General features: G+C 42.5%; 3 protein-coding genes across 3 annotated transcripts; 2 read left to right on the plus strand and 1 right to left on the minus strand.

The window, feature by feature from the left end:
* Nucleotides 1-1,957: 1,957 nt before the first annotated feature.
* Nucleotides 1,958-4,092, plus strand: GCK72_004306 (uncharacterized protein; the record flags this gene model as incomplete). The annotated part of the gene is made up of 4 exons (XM_053724594.1): nt 1,958-2,100; nt 2,221-2,471; nt 2,514-2,659; nt 3,943-4,092. The coding sequence occupies 4 exons, from the start codon at nt 1,958-1,960 to the stop codon at nt 4,090-4,092; spliced, it is 690 nt and encodes a 229-aa protein (XP_053588788.1).
* A 2,693-nt stretch (nt 4,093-6,785) lies between these two features.
* On the plus strand, nt 6,786-10,827 carry GCK72_004307 (uncharacterized protein; the record flags this gene model as incomplete). The annotated part of the gene is made up of 7 exons (XM_003093254.2): nt 6,786-6,935; nt 7,488-7,592; nt 7,649-8,048; nt 9,056-9,213; nt 9,368-9,550; nt 10,547-10,639; nt 10,708-10,827. 7 exons carry the CDS (start codon nt 6,786-6,788, stop codon nt 10,825-10,827), a joined length of 1,209 nt encoding a protein of 402 aa, XP_003093302.2.
* A 92-nt stretch (nt 10,828-10,919) lies between these two features.
* On the minus strand, nt 10,920-18,482 carry GCK72_004308 (uncharacterized protein; the record flags this gene model as incomplete). Its single annotated transcript, XM_003093247.2, has 7 exons — nt 10,920-11,127; nt 13,268-14,183; nt 16,999-17,059; nt 17,106-17,151; nt 17,196-17,286; nt 17,344-17,470; nt 18,285-18,482. The coding sequence occupies 7 exons, from the start codon at nt 18,480-18,482 to the stop codon at nt 10,920-10,922; spliced, it is 1,647 nt and encodes a 548-aa protein (XP_003093295.2).
* Between the last annotated feature and the right edge of the window lie 880 nt (nt 18,483-19,362).

The following is a 19,362-nucleotide window of genomic DNA, read 5'->3' on the forward strand; positions in this document are numbered from 1 at the left end:
CACTTGTTTAACTAGGTGTTAGCAATTTACAAATAGAGCGCACTTGCCACATTCCTAACTACCCTAATACGTTCTATTCTCATCCAGTTCCCCCTCTTAGTCATTACCGTCCATGTTACTTGACACCCCCTCCCCATAAAGTGCCAGTAATTGACATCATCTTCTGTCTCCATCCGTTGTTTTCCCCCTCTCCACCCCAAAAACCGCTCCCCCTTTCATTTAGAACCGAAAAACGCGGAAACCGGAATAGTCCATAGCGGCGGTGGCAGATTGATTTTATGATTCACTCTTATTTCTGTGTTGTCCTCTCCAATTTGATCATCTACTCCTGTTCTTCCCCAGCTTAGTGTGGAGAGCACAGGACAGTGTCTACACCCTCCTAATACCCTCTCACTATGTACACGACTTTTCACCCCCCGTCCCCCTTTTTCCACTGGGTAAAACCGTAAAACGCGACGGGCGACAACTCAAGAGGAGAGCTCTTGCTCAGAGCACAGCAGCACCAAGCGGTCAAACAAAAGAGAACTTTTCTCGGAGCAGGGGGACGGACGGTCTGTTTACCCCCCCCCTGTGCTGGACCTGTCTCCGTCGGGAGGGGGGGGGGGGACTGTCCACTTTTGCTTGAAGAAGCATCCGGAGAGCACAAAGAGGAATGATAGAGAGAGAGCTGTCAAAAGAGTGTGCACCACTCGATTATCTCGCCCCTACCCGATTACCTTTAGCCACCCGTTTTGAGGCATTCTTTTTGACAGTTTATCCCCAATCCTTTCATAGTTTTCGTGTTGTTTGCTCAATTTTTAGAAATGACCACATTCTCTAAGTTTTATCCGTGAATTGCGAGTCTTATCTGGTCATTTTGGTGTTGTTTTGAAGTTTTGGTTTCGAAATGTCTCGGTTTTGAAGTGTACCTGTTTTTTTTGATAAGAAACCAGTGTCCCAAATGGTTAAGCTTTAAAATATTTGCTATTTTTCCAGCCGGATCCGAGACATTTCAAAACCGAGCAAAGTATTTTTGCAGTTTCAAAAAGTCCCCGGTTTCAAAATGTCCCCGGTTTTGAAATCTTTGCGTTATTCTGAAACCGAGACATTTCAAAACCGCCGTAAGATACATCAAGAGTTTAGCGTGGTTACGAAATGTCTTGGTTTTGAAATGTCTCCCGTTTTGTGTCTGTAAGGTTTGGGGTGTCTACTCGGTTTAAAAATGTCCCTAGTTTTAAAATGTCTTAGTTTTGAAGTGTCCCTAGTTTTAAAATATCTCAGTTCTGAAATGCCCCGGTTTTGAATTGGCGCTATCGCTAATTTTTGCTTGAAATAGAAAAAAATTGCATTTTCCAGAATTTTCTATACCAAAAAAGGTGATTAAGCGTTTCCTCTCCGAACCTTTGGATTTCAACATTCCGGTGTCGATTTACACCCGTAAATCGACACCTAGACTCATTTATTTACGTAATACCACGTCATTTTATCTAATATCAAGTTTTCCACCCCTCTCTTTATTTATGTACCTAAAACGCTGACTGTCGCTCGCGCCTACCAGTTTTTTCATCGCTTAAAAACTATAAAGTCTATAATTTTCAACAAAATTTTCATTTTTCAAGTATCCCCTAGTCTAGACCTCCATTTTTGTAGTTCACCACTTTTTTGTACGGGCGGTCCTTAGGGAGTTACAGTACAACGAAGTGAGGTAACCTGAATCGCTTGGTACCTTCAGCTAGCTATAACTTAGTACGGACCGCCCGTACAAAAAAAATGGTCAACTACGAAAATGAAGATCTAGACTAGGGCTATTCAAATAATGTAATTTTTTACCAGTGGGACTTTTTTATGGCAGAGTTAAAGCGGTTTAAAGTTAGGATACGTTTTCCGAATTTCTTATTTTTTACAACCCTCTTCATGTTCCTTCTTACTATCATGTCAAACTACAGTACCCAAGTTCCCCTTTTCCAGAAATATCCAAATGCGAAGGGTGCTCATCCCCTTACTCCTCACCACCGCCCTATGCTGGGCACAGGACGCGTCGGAGGCCTGCACAAAAGCTCTAACGGATTGTGAGAACGATCTAGAGTGTCAGAATCGGTTGGCTCCGTTGATGGCCGCGTGGTAAGTACGCAAAATTTTCGCAAGACACTGACCAGCTTGTCGGAAAAGAAAAATAATGTGTAATCACTTTGTCAAACACTCCGAAAACTTATATTGACATTTCTCTACTCTTATTTCCAGCTCTACCGGCACGTGTCAGCCACAATGTCGATCCGCCGTGCTCAATGTCTACCAAAACAAGCTGGGCCGCATCTTGCTCCGCTCCGACGCCACGTGTATTCCGGGACGTGACGAGCTTCGCACCTGTAACTTCCTTCCAGCCGAGCCCACCGTTCATTGTAGTCTTGGAAAGCTGGCATGCGAAGGGGATCTTCAGTGTAACTCGAAGTTTGGCGTTTTCATGTCAGAGTGTGAAGCCGATGCGGCAAGAGGTACGGTAGAGCGCGCTTATCACATTCACAATTTCACTTCAGGTGCATGCAGCGAAAAATGCAAGACCCTTCTCAACCAGACCATTGAGACCTCCGTCGGAAGTATCTTCTCGAATTGTACTTGTACTGCTAGAGACGACCAGTTGTGCACAAATTTGAAGGATAACTTGTTGGGAGTCTGTTTGAAGGTAAGGATTTCAGAAATTGACAATTTGGGTGTGTAGATGAAATCTAGATCTCCTCTATTTTGCAGTCTATCTTTCTAGGGAGCACCCGTACAAAAAAGTTGTCAGCTAGAAAAATGTTGATCTAGGTGTGATCTACAAAATTTAATATAAATTTTAAATAAAAAAAATTTAATATAATATAGTTGATGTACAAATTACCTTGTTGCGGGACCTCAAAGTTGAATATCATTAGGTCTGCAACGGATGATTGGTCGATATTGAAAAATCAGTAAATTTTAGGATCCCGGCACGATCCCCCCTGCACTACGTTAGCACCAAATGTATATTCATTGTGTAGATCAAACTTAGATCTCTATTTTTCTAGTTGACAGCTTTTTTATACGAGCGGTCCCTAGGGAGTTACGGTACACCGAAGAGAGGCGACATCATCAGAGCTGCAGTGCGCGCTTACCATTGTAACGTTCAGCTAGCTATAACTAGCTAGGGACCGCCCGTACAAAAAAGTTATCAACTGCAAAAATGAAGGTCTAGACTAGGGTTATTCAAATAATGTAACTTCATACCGATGAGACTTTTTTTGGCAGAGGTACAGACGTTCAATGTTAGGTAGTTTTTATCAGTCAGAATTTTCTATCTTTGACAAACTTCTAACCGTTTTTATAATTCTTGATATTATGTAATATCCAAGTTTTGTTTTCTAAAAGTATTTAAATGTGTCACTTTCGTAGTTGACAACTTATTTACGGGCGGTTCCTAGGAAGTTACTGTACACCGGAAAAGGCTGCCATTAGCAAGCTATAACTCTCTAGCGACAGCCCGTATAAAAAAGTTGTCAACTACAAAAATGAAGCCCTAGACTTGTTCTACAACTTTAATTAACAATTAAATTTATATAACAATCAGGAAGATTATGACAATGTGCTCAAAGCTGCACATTTTCTACTGGTAATCGCAAATGACACCATGTAACCATTGCATGATTCTCAATAGAGCGCAGTTACATTAATTGTGATTAATTGCTATGAAACAGTAAGAGAGCTTGCTTGCCACATAAGCAGTACTGTAGAATTTTTGCTATCTCCTTTTTTTTGCGTTCTGCAGGAAAATAGAATTGTCATCTTCATCAAAAACTATTATTTATGGTTTCTGAACTTTTTCTATTCATTATCAGTCACTGAACTCTGGCCTTGGCTAGATTGTATTCGGGCGACAAGAATGGTGACAAATAGAACATTTCCGTAGTCAGAAAAAGTACCGGTTTCGAAACGTCCCACCATTTCCAGAACACCCCCGGCGGCGTCACCCTCTCCCCATCGGACAACTCGATCACGGATGCTCCTGGAGGAAACGACTTGGCCGATTCCTCAGTCAGCCACCCCACATCTATCATCACCGCCATCGCAGTCTACTTGCTCACTGTGCTCTTTTTCTGAAAATGTGTGCAGTTTTTCTGAAAATTTTCTTCCCCCTGTGATTTTGAATCATTTGCTCTGTGATATGTTTTAATTTACTTATTTATTTTGTTTTGTTTTTTTTTGTCGGTGGCCTAGAAATCCTTTTCTCTCTCAAAATTTCTAGTCCCTGTTTTAAAAGAATATCAAAGAAGTCACGTGTTTTATTATATGTAACGAATAAATTATTTTTGAAGTTTTGGCGTGCGGACATCCGGACAAACCGATAGACAGTTTGGGCATCCGGACATCTGGACACACAAATACACAGACAGAAAGACATCCGAAAGACAGGCAGACAGATAGAGCCGATTTTCAAACACATTTTTGGCTCTCTGAAACGTGTTTTTTGGACTTCATCCGGACAAACTGGCATACAGACAGACAAAAAACAAGCGGACATCCGGATATTCGGACACACATACAGACATAATCCAAGTCCTGAAAATGTATGAACACAGTAGCCTCTTCATACTCCAACGGTGGACTAAATGGGAAATCCGGAAAAAGAGACACACAGATCGATACGGACATCCGGACACCCAGATATCAGGACAGACAAACACTATTCCTCCTAACCTGCGGACATCCGGACATCCGGAAATCAGGACAAATAGGCAGACAACAGATCCGAAATCAAATTACAACGAAGCAAGACAGTAACCGATTCAATCCCGTCTCTGTTAAATGTTGGGACATCTGGACATCCGGACAAACAGACAAGGTTACAGACATCCGGATAAACTGACTCACATACCGAACAACAACTCCGGTCCAGCATGACAGTAAAATGCTTTCTGTCTAGTTGGGACATCCGAACGTGCAGACACACCGACAGACAGGACATCTGGACATTCGGATGCCAGGAAAGACAGACAGACACAAATCACGATGATGAAAGGAGACAGTAACCTATTCAAACCTCTCTTGGAGACATCCGGACAACAGGACACACAGACAGACATAAAATACATACTAACGGACCCACGGGCCAATTGTTGGCGACATCCGGACACACAGAGACACAAACAGACACACACACAGACCTTTGAACCTTAAACAAATACCCGAATTTGACAATGATTGACTAGCAGAAAATTTTTTGATTTGCGAGCATGTACGTCGTTGATGATATGCTGATAAACCGTTTCCCGCTTATCAGGACGAAATAATGATTATTTCCCCTTCTCTCTCTTTTTATTTTATGTCAGCACACCAAGAAATGTTTCTTATTCCAACACATTCAAAGTGATTTATGGTTACCGTTAACACGTTGTGTGTCTCTAGCCTGATTCCTTTATCAAGAACCGCGTGGCCACGAGTTTTCCGTTTTCTCGAAAATTTTCATTTTAGTATGATTCTAGTGAGGCACCACTTTTTGGAAAATTATTGAATTATTTTTGAATATTCGGCCGAAACGCCTTAAAATCGCTCTAAACACCCTAAATTCCCGTTCTCCCGATTCTCAAAATGAGCCTTTGTGGAAGAGTTTTCCCACGCGCTACCGTGTAGTTCTCTCGGACAAGATTTTTGCTCGATTCCACGTTTCCTTGATATTTTCAACAAATTTTCGTGGTTTTGCAATATAAATGTTGGAAATAGTGAGAAAACGTGGAATTGAACACAAAACTCTTGTCCCACAGGAGTGCAAAGCATAGTTGTCCGGAATCCGGATTCCGGAAATTCCGGATTCCGGAATTCCGGGGTTTTTTTGACATTCTGGTTCCGGTTCCGGATTCCGGAAACTGAAAAATCGCATTCCGTACAACTCTGGTGCAAAGCGTAAGGTCGCGTAAATGCGCTGCGTCGCACAGCGGTTGGCACGGTGCCAAAAAACGACTTGGCTGAGTGCCAAATCCAAGTTTAGCGTGTGTTTGTCGTATCTTTTATTGAAAAACGCGACGCGACCGCAGCGCGACCTGGCCGGTAAATTCAAAACTTTTCGTTGCGGACCTTACGTCTCGCACCCCTGTGTTGTCCGAGAGGACTACACGGCGGTGTGGGAAAACTCTTCCACCAAAGCTCATTAGAAGAACGGGCGATTTCAAGGCATAAGCGTCAATAATAAAAGCTTCTTAGAATTTTCTGAAATATCGGAATCTGAAAATAGTTCGATTTACAGGGTAACCATGAAACCAGTCGTTGCTTTTTCGGCGTTGCTCGTCCTAGCTGCGGTAAGTCTGAAAATTTAGATTCCAATTTGAAAAATTGCTTGAAACAAGAACTTTAGAAATCTGTATTTAGATTTTTGGTAGGTTAAGTTTTAGCTGAAATAGAGTAACTTTAAATTCCGAAATTCTAATAAACATCTTTAAAATCTCAACAATAGTGTTTTAACACAAAAAACTGACATTTTCCAACAACAAAAAAAACCGGTATAAATCGGTTAGTTTTAGCCCTAGGCGGATTCTGAGAACAGATTCGGAATCCTCATGGTTTCAGCTTTCTAGTCGTATAAAAATGATATATTTTCCAAAAGTTGAAGACGTGAGAATTCAGAATATGTAAGCAACTCTCAGGTAGCATCAAATTGAGCCGAGTTACGAGGCTTTGAAGTTTTGGTTGTCAATAAATGTGTTCTTTTAGAATTTCAATTCCTTGTAACTCGGCTAGTTTTAGCCCTGGACTGATTCTGAAAACAGATTCAGAATCCTCATAAGTTCCGCGTTCTAGTCATGCCCAATAATTTTTCTGAAATTTCACCCAAGTCCTCACAATTACAGCTCCTTCCCGTCTCATACCAACGAAATGTGGAGAATCCGGATTTCAAGCCAAATTGTTTAGTTGGTGGACCAGATATCTACGATCCAACACAGGCGGAAAAGGTAAGAAACACTCCGTATCCATATGCAGTCGCTACTCAGTCAAAATAATGGAGCGCCTCACAACAGTACTGTCCAAAAGGTTGTAAACTTTGGCCGTTTTCAGTTGAAATTGGTCAACTTTGAGAGTGTGTTATGGTAATACTGATTGTCCCATCAAATATATTTTTAATGAATCATACAGATCAAAATTAGAGCTCCATTTTTGTAGTTGACAACTTTTTTGTACGGGCGGTCCCTGGAGAGTTATGGTGATTTTAAGGGGACAGCTAAAAAATTGCACTATTTTACACTGAAATGTGACAAACTTTGTCGATGTGTAACTCTTTGAGGAGTGTCCGTACAAAAAAGTTGTCAACTACAAAAATATAGCTCTACTTTTGATCTCTATTACCCATCAAAAATCTACTTGATGGGACAATCAGTATTACCATGACACCCTCTCAAAGTTGACCAATTTCAACCAAAAACGGCCTATGTTTACAACTTTTTGGACGGTACTGTAGACTCCGTATCGTTAGAATGTGTGTTGAGTCGTTACTCAGTTAATTCCAGGTCCCATGGTTCGACGTGAACCTCGACCTTCCACCACGTCAACGCTTCAAACAAATCGCCGCGGCCTACAAAGACGACATCCGCGCGGTCTTTGATGTTCTCAATGTAAGTTTTTTTTTCCCTTGTGTAGATTTACGCCCCCCGTAAACCCACACCTACAGTACTTCCTCACCATCATCCCTGGCGTCAACGCGTGGGAACTCATCGGAAACGTGACAGCAAGCGCGCTGGACAAGGGAATGATCATGAATCCCTACAAGGATGAGGTGCTAGGAATCGCCGAGGTCCTCGAGGTGCCGATCGGAAATTTGGTGTTCTTGAACATCTTCTACGAGATGTCACGTTTTTGTACGTCGATCGTCGCACAGACTGAGGATAATAAGGATTTGTATCACGCGAGAAATTTGGACTTCGGACAACTCTTCGTGTGGGATATCGACGCTCAGTCGTGGGGATTGACGGATGCGTTGAAGAAAGTCAGTGTCAATATTAACTTCTTCAAGAATGGAAAACTCGTGTTCAAGGGATCCACGTTGGCTGGACATGTCGGTGTTTTGACGGGTGAGTCGTGGTGACTGAGTATGCAAACGCGCTCCACCGCACACAATTATTTGGTACCGCAAAGATTAGCTAGACCAAAGAAAATTGTGTGCAAAATTGAGAGTCTCAAAGAAAAAGAGACATTTTTAAAGGGAATTTCGGAGGAGCGCGGTTGTACGAAGCGTACCGTACTAACAGAAGGACATCCGGAAATCCGAACACACAGACAGATACTTATGTACGATATTTGTACAGAACAAATGTTTTTAATTTGTGTTTTCTAAAAAAAACGGGCTGGCGTACCTTCGGCGCGTTTTCCGACCGACTAACAGACATCTGGACTGTAAGACATACCGAATTTTGACATTTCATATAAAAAAAAATGGTCTGGCGCGCTTTAGGCGCGTTTTACGAGCAACAGACATCCAGATGAGACACGCAGACTGACTAATTTCGGCTGGCGCGCCTTCGGCGTATTTTTGAATTTTTTACTACAGTACTCCAATTTTATGTAAATTCTTCAACTTTTTCGACTACGAACTCAAAATGTGTCTGGCGTACCTTTGGCGCGTTTCTCGAAAAACAGACATCCGCGCATTAATACGTACATACCGAGGAAATTTTCTTTATTAAAAACGGCTGGCGTACCTTTGGCGTGTGTTCAATAATTGGTTTCTCGGGAAAAAAGGGGGAATTTCCGTTTAATTCTGGCGCGCCTTGGACGCGTTTATGAGTTTTAGAAGTTTTCAAGATACAACAGGAAAAATCGAGAACTTTCATATGTTTTTTGTTTTATTTTTGTCTGGCGCGCGCCTTAGACGCGTTTTCAAAAAATTGTGGCATTTTTCATGCAAATACTTCACGTGTCTGGCGTACCATTGGCGCGTGTTGTAGAAAAAGGAAAAAAAAATTGAAGTTTTCTATAAAAAAAAGTGTGGATTCTGAATCAGGTGTTGTATTTAATCTACGAATAAGATACATGGCCTAAAATTATTCCAAAACTTCAAAAAAAAATTTTACATTTTCAGCCATGAAACCGCACAAATTCTCTCTATCGATGAATGCAAAAGTGCAACCCGATTTGATAAATGTCGCCAAATGGTACATGGGCGCTTATGAGAACACCGATCTTCAATTCGTCATGTATTTCGAACGTTGGCTTTTCGAGAACTGTGACGACTTCCAGGTGGGTAGATTTACGCCCCGTAAATCGACATTAGAAGTTTTTATTGTCGATTTACGCCCGTAAACCCACACAGACACAACTTCTGTAGACGGACCTCCGTAAATCCACATTTGCAGTCAGCGTAACCTCCGTAAATCAACATACATTTTTTCAGTGCGCCCGCCAAAAGATCGCCGAAGTGAAACTGCTCACCGGAGCCTATTTCATTCTTGGAGGTGTCAATCCGGGTGAGGGAAGTGTTCTGGTGAGAAACACGACGTCGGTTCAATTTGAGAGAAAACTGTTCGACGGAGACAATGATTGGTTCTTGTTGCAGACGAACTATGATCCCGATAAGGTAAGGAGCCGTTTTTTCTGGAATCGTGTGTTTGTAACAACTTGTGTTTTTCCACAAGATGAGGAATCTCAACAAGTTGTGTTTTTGTTTCAACAACTTGTGTTTTTGTTTCCACAAGTTGTGTTTTTCAACAACTTGTGTTTGTGTTTCAACAACTTGTGTTTTTTCAACAAGTTGTGTTTTAGTGTCAACAACTTGTGTTTTTTCAACAACTTGTGTTTGTGTTTCAACAACTTGTGTTTGTGTTTCAACAACTTGTGTTTTTCAACAACTTGTGTCTTTTCAACAACTTGTGTCTTTTCAACAAATTGTGTTTTTGTTTCAACAACTTGTGTTTGTGTTTCAACAACTTGTGTCTTTGTTTCAACAACTTGTGTTTTCCAACAAATTGTGTTTTTTTTTGTGCAAAATCGTGTGTTTTTGAAAAATTGTGTGCTTTTTTGTAGCAACTTGTGTTTTTTGAGGATCCGTGTGTTTTCGTGAAAGTCTGTGTGTGTGTGTGTGTATTTGTAACAATTTGTGTTTTTTTCAACAACTTGTGTTTTCGTAAAATCAGCTGTGTGTGTGTGTTTGTGTCCAGAACTTGTGTTTTCATACACAAGTTGTTGAAACAAACACAACTTGTGGAAATAAACACAAGTTGCTGAAAAAAACCACAAGTTGTTGAAACACAAACACACATGATTTTTCACAACTGGTACACACGATTTGGCACACACGCACACACACAAACACACAAAAACCACAAATTGTTGAAAAACACAAGTTGCTAAAAACACAAGTTGTTGAAGTTGACACATACGATTCCTAATACCCCACCATCTGGACATTCGGACACTCTTAGCGGTAGATCAAAAAATATCATGCTGCCACGTGTCACCCCCCCCCCTCTAATTACGTAATCCCTACCGTAATCCCTTCCATACAATCTGTCACCTACAGTACTCAAGGGGGACTAGAATTTCCTCTTCCAAAAACAAAAAAAAGCTCTTCCAGAATCCGCTCTTCATCGACAACCGTCGTGATCCCGGAAACGCGTGTATGAAGAAGTTGACACGTGCCGGCGTCGGAATGAAGGGTATCTACACGGTAAGGCGTGGCGGACTAGAATCCTAGAACCCAAATCCTAGGCCACCATATAAAATTTGAATTTTCAGGTGCTCTCCTCGAAGCCAAATCTCAACAAGACCACCGTCCACACCGTCCTAATGTCTGTTACCAAGGGCTACTTCGAGACTTTTGTCCAAAAGTGTCCAAATCCGTGTTGGGCGTTCTAATCTATCTTTTTTTCCATCAAAAAATAAATACGCATTCATTTGATCTACAAAAAAACAGAAACAAAAACAAACAAAAAAAGAAAATATTTGATCTACTGAAAAGCGAATGCTCCATGTGGGTACGACTCGGTCGACGCAGTCTTGTATTGGGATGAGTCGGTTTTCAAGATGGAGCTGGATACGGTAGAGTAGGTTCTCGGAGCAGGAGAGCCCGAGAGGGCGGAGTCAAAACGGCTCGAGCCGGTCGAGTCAAAGAGCCAAGAGCCGGTGACAGAGCGGCGGTGGTGGCGGTTGTGACTGCTGGAAAGAGATAGGGAGGTGGTGTTAGGTAATGGGGGGGGGGGGGGGTCGTGGAAGAGTTTGAGTGGCCTAAGAGATCCTAGGCCACACTGAGTCGGATCCTAGGCCATCTTCTCGGCTTGAAGATGGTCTAGAACGGAGGCCTAAAGCTAGACGACGGTGACCTAGGATCCGAGACAGCCGTGGCCCAGGATCCGACCGATACCGTATCTGAGGAGATTCTAGGCCGTCTCACTGTCCGGATGCTAGTCGGGAAACGCGCCAAAGGTGTGCCAGACACTTTTTGATAAAAATTGCAGAGATGACCTAGAATCCTCCAGCTACATTCTAGGCCTCACCTTCCCGTGAAAATTATTTTTAAAAAAACATTAAATATATGCCCAGAAACCTGAAGAGATGAGGATTCTGAATCTGTTCTCAGAATCCGTCTAGGGCTAAAACTAGCCGATTTATACCGGTTTATTTTTTGGGAAAATGTCAATTTTCATATTCTTAAAACACTATTCCTCCGTCTGTGTGTCTTACTGTATGGGTATCAGTTGCTCGGGAAACGCCGCAAAGGTGCGCCAGTCCCATTTGGAGTTTGGAATTGCCTAAATTCCTTTATCTGTGTGTCTTACTGTTCGGATGGCTGTTTGAGTCGAAAACGCGCCAAAGTTACGCCAGACTTATTTTGATCAGAAAAGCCGGATGTACGGATGTCCGTAGACAAGAAACCCTTGTCTCTAATTGTGATACAACAAACCTGTGTGCGATGGAGCGCGTTTGCATATCACGACACAGAAAATGACCAAGAATCTACCTCACCTAAAGCTCTAGGCCACGCCAAAAAATTCAAATCCTCATAACTTGGCTCAATTTGATGCTACCTGAGAATTGCTTACAGATTCTGAATTCTCACGTCTTCAACTTTTAGAAAATATGAATTTTTCTTATATGACTAAAAAGCTGAAGGCGTGAAGATTCCGAATCTGTTCTCAGAACCTGTCCAGCGCTAAAACTAGCCGTGATAGAAGGGTTTTTCTCGGAAAGTGTCAAATTTTTTCACTTTAAACCCTATTCCGTTGACTGTAAGGCATACTGTCCGGACGGCTGTTTAGCGCGAAAACGCGTCAAAGGTAAAAAAGATTCTGAACCCTCACGTCTTCAGCCTTAAAAGCTGAAGACGTGAGGATTCCGACTCTGCTGCTCAGAATCCGCCTAGGGCTAAAAGTAACCGATTTATACCGGTTTTTTTTGGAAAATGTCTATTTTTTATTCTTAAAACCCTATCTCTTTGTCTGTCGGTTAGTCGGGAAATGCGCCAAAGGTACGCCAGCCTTATTTTGGTCAGAAAACGCGCTTCAATGCAAAATTGGGAAAAAATGTTCTTTACAAACATCGTGCATAAGTGTCTGTCTGTAAGTCTGCATGTCCGGACGTCCGTTCATCTCTCTAATTGCGATACCGTACGGTGGAGCGCATTTGCATATCACGACACAGGAAATGACCTAGAATCCTCCTCATCTAAAATTCTAGGCCACGCCAAAAAATTCTTTTTTTTTCTTTTTTCCTCATAACTCGGCTCAATTTGAGTCTACCTGAAAACTGCTGACAGATTCTGAATTCTCACGTCTTCAACTTTTGGAAAATATATCATTTTTATACGACTAGAAAGCTGAAGGCGTGCTAAAACTAGCCGTGATAGAAGGGTTTTTCTCGAAAAGTGTCAAATTTTTTCACTTTAAACCCTATTCCTCTGACTGTGTGCCTTACTGTCCGGACTCCGGACGGCTGTTTGGCGCGAAAACGCGTCAAAGGTACGCCAGATAAGAGTCAGCCTGCATAAGTGAAAAAATTAAACTGTGCGGTGGAGCGCGTTTGCATACTTACACACCACGACACATACAGTGACCTAGAATCCGCTACCTAAAGCTAAAGGCCACGCCAAAAAATTCAAATCCTCATAACTCGGCTCAATTTGAGGCTACCTGAGAATTGCTTACAGATTCTGAATTCTCACGTTTTTAACTTTTAGAAAATATGAATTATTCTTATATGCCTAAAAATCTGAAGGCGTGAAGATTCAGAATCTGTTCTCAGAATCCATAGTAGGTTTGGAAAATTTCAATTTTTTTACTTAAAACCCCGAAAAACTCACGTGGACGACTTGGTGACAACGCAACTGTTCGAAACTCCTCCCCCATCCACCTCATCCGCACTCGTATAGTAATACTTCCACTCTCCACGTCCTCCGGCTCCCTGTTTCCGTTGTTGCTCCTGCTCCGACGCCACTACTGGACTCACAATATCATCGCCACCGTATTGCAAGTGTTGTTTCACTTTGTCATCTTCCGTCGATAGGGGAAGGTTCTTCGGTGGTGGCGACGGGATTTTGTTTTTCGGTGATCCAGATGACGGGATGGTGAGCGGTTTGGTGAACGAGGAGTCAGAGGTGCCTGGTGTCACAGGAGTCTGGGGAGTCGTGGTGGTGCTGGATCCGGTGGTGAGTGGTGTAGAGGCGGATTCTGGAGTAGTTGTACCTCCAGTTGTGGATCCGGTTGTCGGTGTGGTGGTCAGTGGGGAGACTCCTCCAGATGACGTGGTGCCAGTCGTCGTCGGTGGCGCCAACAGATTCCTTGTGACCTCCGGGGACACATCATTGGGGTCCAATGGTATGATTGGGGATGTGCCACCAAAATCTACTTCCGGAACTGCAGGCTTTGTTTTTGGTGGCGACTTCTTGGGCGGTGAGATTCTCGGACGTCCCCCAGTCATATTATGCGGTAGATCGTAATACGAGCCAGCTGGTAGCATCGATGGATGCACTTGATTTTGTAGGTGTGGTGGTGGTGGTGGTGCCGGGGAGATAGGCGGCGGCTTCTGTTGGGACGATGGTTTTTGTGGTGGAGCTAGAGGAGCTGGAGCCGGCGGCTGATAAGGTACACGATGTTGAGGTGGCACTGGTGTCGGTAGGGTCGGTGGGCCATCGGAGAATTGACGGGGTCTCTGCTGGTTCTTCGGGAGATGGAGCCAACGGTCAGCAGGTTTGATGATGGGTGGTTTCGCGTTGTTGGCTGAAAGAAAAGAGGTGTTCTTTACGCGCCGAAGGTGCGCCAGCTCGTTTTTGATACGAAATTTGAAAATCGCGTCAAAGGTGCGCCAGACCAAGAATTTTCAAAAATAAAAGCATTGTTATGAAATTAGAGTTTTGTAGCAAGAGGATTGCCGAAAAACGCGCCAAAGGTACGCCAGTCGTTTTTGTTATCAGAAAACGCGCTCCAATGCAAAACGAAACACATTTTTTCTGTACAAATACCGTAGTCGAGAAATTTACTGATATTTTTGAGGTTCTTTTTTTGCAGAAAAAAGAAAGAAGTTTGACTAAAATTTAATGATTTCTAGGGGCTTTTCGCAACAAAATAAGGCGAAAATCGCCTTCAGGGATCTATTTACAACTAGTCTTTATGCATTTCAATACCGGGGGACGCAAAAAAAAATCGGGCGACATTTCAAAACCAAAAACCAAATTTGAAACAAAGATCCTAACATGTTTTGCTCCAGTTTCAAAACGTCCCCAATTACAAATACCGTAAGAGTACTGTACCTAAGCGCGTTGGTTGGTGAATACTATAAAAGACTAAAGTTACGGTAGTTTGGTGGAGAGGGGTACTGTAGCCGTCATGTCATTGTCCGGGTGTACTGTAAGGGAGATAAAGGGTACTGTAGGAGGCTAGTAGCATTGTGGTGTAGACTAAATAGCTGAGGGTTACTGTAGTGAGCTGCTGAGAGATTCTGTACCGATCTTTCCATCTAAGGGATTTACGCTGTTACGCACCAAAATTTCCCTTTTTTTTCAAAATTTTCGAAAAATCGCACTCTCACCGACTTTTTAAAGTCCTGATCGTAATAAAATTACCTCACGGTCACTCGAAACCTAATCCCCAAAAAAAACCGACACTTCCTAAATAATCGGTTTCTTCCTCCCAAGACCACCGACTCGTCAAACGCTCATAACTCATCCCCCCCTCCTCCCTACCGTACTAATTACTGTAAACATTGTAAAACACCTCTTTGTAATAAACTATACATCTCAATTAGTGTATGTACATGCTCTCTTTCAGAGATCCCGATCTACATAGAGCCTATAACTCATTTCTCACTAAACGACTCATGACAACACCGACTCGATAATTGGAGGGGGAGGCGGCTCACTTGCTAATAGATAGAGTGACAGTTCGTGGATGAACTTGTTTTGTGTTGTATATCTGATGTTGGTAGATCAAACATAGATTTAGACAAGATAAGAGAGGAGGCGGTGGAGTTGAAAGGGCTTGGAGCAAAAATGCAAAAATGAAAATGTGAAAATATGCGGGGAGATAAGACAGACTTCTCCAAAGTGGTCCATGACAACCAATGAGATCCAATGGGTACGATCCCGTTTCTCATATTTACAGTATATTTACCCTACCCGATATTTTCCTGAATCTTCTCCACCTCATCATAGAGACACCTGCACATTTGGAAATTGGAAATCCGTCCGCGGATTAAGACAGGTTAACAGGAAGACAACATGTCACAGGTGTCCAAAATTATAATTTTGTGATTTTTCTTTAATTATTAAAAGTTTGGGGTCATGTGAACCGTAAACCGTTGAAGTTCCGCACGACGTTTCTTGAAATATATATATCTGGATGGTAGATCAAAGATAGATTGAGACAAGATAAGATAAGGCGGCAAGGAAAAAAGACGTTTTGAAACTGAAGACATTCTAGATGTGTAGCTTTATTGAATGTAAAATAGGCACCGTAACCTCAAATATGTGGTTGTTATAGCACCCCTAAATTAACTTTAGTACCCCATGTTCGCCACCGTACCCGCTACTGTCCACCACATTGCTCCTGTTGTCATAGCGTAAAATCTTTAAACCCTCATAACTCTACTCAAATTGAACTTTGAACGCTACAAATAGCGCCATTAGAATCTGCGAAAAATTCTAATTTCATTGATATAAAAACTTCAAATTTTTGAAAAAAGGAAAATTTTGGTGCGTAACAGTGTAAATCCTTAGATGGAAAGATCGGTACAGAATCTCTCAGCTGCCGGCAAGCTTACTACAGTAACCCTCAGCTATGTAGTCTATGTACACCACAATGCTACTAGCCTCCTACAGTATCCCTTATCTCCCTTACAGTACACTCGGACAATGACATGACGGCTACAGTAATATCTGCAGCCTACAGTACACCCCTCTCCACCAAACTACCGTAACTTTAGTCTTTTATAGTATTAACCAACCAACAAGCTGAGGTACAGTACTCTTACGGTATTTGCAAATGGGACGTTTTGAAACTGGAGCAAAACATGTTAGGATCTTTGTTTCAATTTGGTTTCTGGTTTTGAAATGTCGCCCGGTTTTTTTTTTGCGTCCCACGGTATTGAAATGCATAAAGACTAGTTGTAAATAGATCCCTGAAGGCGATTTTTGCCTTATTTTGTTGCGAAAAGCCCCTAAAAACCATTAAATTTTAGTCAAACTTCTTTCTTTTTTTTGCCAAAAAAAACCTCAAAGATATCAGTAAATTTCTCGACTACGGACATCCGGACACACAGATAGACACTTATGTATGGTATGGCGTACCTTCGGCGCGGATTGGCGGACCTTTGGCGCGTTTTCGGCAATCCTCTTGCTACAAAACTCTGATTCCATAACAATACTTTTGGCCCCTCTCCACCTAACTACCGACATGCTTAGGTACAGTACTGTTACGGTATTTGTCCCTGGAATTGGATTTGCTACAGTACCCCTAGCGCCTTAAGCAACTCCCTCATCTACCAAGTTCCCCTTCTGCCCCCAGTACCCCCCTTTCCCCTCACTACTCCGACACTTACTATTTGATTGACTCGCCAAGGTACTCTGCGCTATCGGCGTCTCATCTCGATCGTAAATCGGCTGGAAAAATATAAAATTGTATAACATGATGAGGTACGACACTTACCCCAGCAACAGGTTGATGACCACCAGCAACGGCCTTCTGGAGACTACTGAAATATGATTTATGATGTGTCAGGTCATTTTCAAACCGTACCTCTGCTTCTTCTTTTTCTGGGATCCCTGATTATTCTGATCTACCAAAATCTCCAGTTTTTCCTTCCCCTCTTCTTTCGACTTCTCTTCACCTAAAGATTTAAAAATAATATTGAAAATTGTCAGTAGAGCGCTGCTTCCTTACGCACCAACATCACTTTTATTCTTTTGAGCCACATAATTGAGTTTCGCCTCGAATTCCTCCTCCTTGAACTGTTCCATCAGAAATTTTCGCTTCAAGTCGTGCAGTCGTTTGCGCATTCGGCGTTTGTACATCTGCAATTTTTGGGTTGAGAGCTTCGAGGGAAGTGCGCTCCACTGCACATCCGGATCAGCGGGAGGGCGTCAACTGCGCGCCAGCACTTTTTCAGCAGACTGTAACTTCGCTAAAACTTACGCTAGAAACGTGATTTTTGGCTTAAATTGACTGGAATCTTGAGCCAGAAGCCAATATCTTAAGATAAGTGCAAACGCGCTCCAATGCATATCCGGCAATCCCCGTGATCAGAGGGAGGACGAAGGCAGTGGGAGAGAACTCCACTTCAGTTAAGCGTAACTTTATTCAAAATCGTGCCAGAAAAGTGATTTTTGGCTTAAAATGACCGGAATTTGAAGGAGAAGGCATAGATAAGCAAACGCGCTCCACCGCAAATCCGGAATGTCCGCGATCAGAGAGAGGACAAAGGCAGTGGGAGAGAACTCCACTTCAGTTAAGCGTAACTTTATTCAAAATCGTGCTAGAAAAGTGGTTTTTGGCTTAAAATGACTGGAATCTCAAGGAGAAAACTGTATTTTAAATGAGAAATTGCGCTCCACTGCACATGCGGGAATGTCCGCGATCAGAGGGAGGGCAAACAACGCAGGACTGCTACTAAGCTTAACTTTCTCAAAATCATGCTAGAAACCTGATTTTTGGCTCAAAATGGCCGGAATTTGAAGGAAAAAACATTGCGTCAGAAGATGATCAAACGCGCTCCACCGCACATCAGAAAGAGGGAGGACAACTACGCCAAAACTGCCACTAAGCGTTTCTCTGAACGCAAAAACATAATTTTTAGCTCAAAACACCCCGATTTTTCAGAAAACTAACCCATCGAATAGTCGCCGTGGCTAGCATACAAAAAAGTAGGACCAAAATCGCGGTGACGAACAACGCGACGAGTATCCACGCATACGATTCCGTCGGAATACAACATCCATAGTTGGCGAAGAAGAATGTGTTATCTGGAAGCGCCCGGGTGATCGGAGCATCGTTTAGCTCTTCCTTACCCGAATATTTCTCGCTCATCTTTCATACACAACTAGAAGAAGGCTGACCGGAAGAGTGATGGTGATGAGAACTGAAATTTTAATCGGGGAAGGGAGAAGACGTGGAACGTTTTTTTAGTAGTCGTGGAATTTTCTGAAGAAAGGAAAAATAAATATGGAGGGTCACGCGGCGGGAATTTGAATTTTTTGTTTTTATGGGAAGGCGGGAATTTGAAAATTTTTCCAAAAAAGTCACGTGAGGTTAACATTTTTTGATTTTTAAAGATTTCTGGAATGTTTTGAAACAAGTCGTTCCAGAACCATGACATTTCGAAGCAAATCTTGAAGAAATTTCGAAATTCCTCCAATTCACGTTCGCGCCGAAAGTACGCCTGCCGGGGCCTCCAGACATTTTATTTACAGTCGACTGCCTTGAAGCGATCTGAACTTCAGACCATTCTCAAAAAATCTGAAAATCTGAAATATATATTATAAAACTACCGTATTTCCTTTCTTCCCCCGGTGGATCCTCTGGTACTTCATTTTTTATTTCCTAGACATGCCACGTGTCATCATCCCGCCCATCTGCTCCTCCTCACCGTCCCCCTCTAATTACGTCATACACCATATTGTTTCTTCCGGGAGGATTACCTGTCAGGGGGGGGGGCGGCAACTTGTAACATAGGAACATCTTCTCTTCCTAATCCCCCCTCTAGGCGGAAGTGGTTTTGATCTACATAGTGATGACACACCGGAGGGATATTATCTTGTCACCTCACCTCTCAATATATCGAGTCCCCTCAAAAAATATATATCAAATGTCTTAACTGCCTTTCTTCCCCCTCCCCGCACTCCGTATGGTTAAATGTGTCAGTCGTTAATTAGGACTAATTAAGGGGTGTTGATAAATTGCTGTGTGT

The sequence above is a fragment of the Caenorhabditis remanei genome, chromosome II, assembly GCF_010183535.1.
Source record: "Caenorhabditis remanei strain PX506 chromosome II, whole genome shotgun sequence".
NCBI classification, from domain to species: Eukaryota; Metazoa; Nematoda; class Chromadorea; order Rhabditida; family Rhabditidae; genus Caenorhabditis; species Caenorhabditis remanei.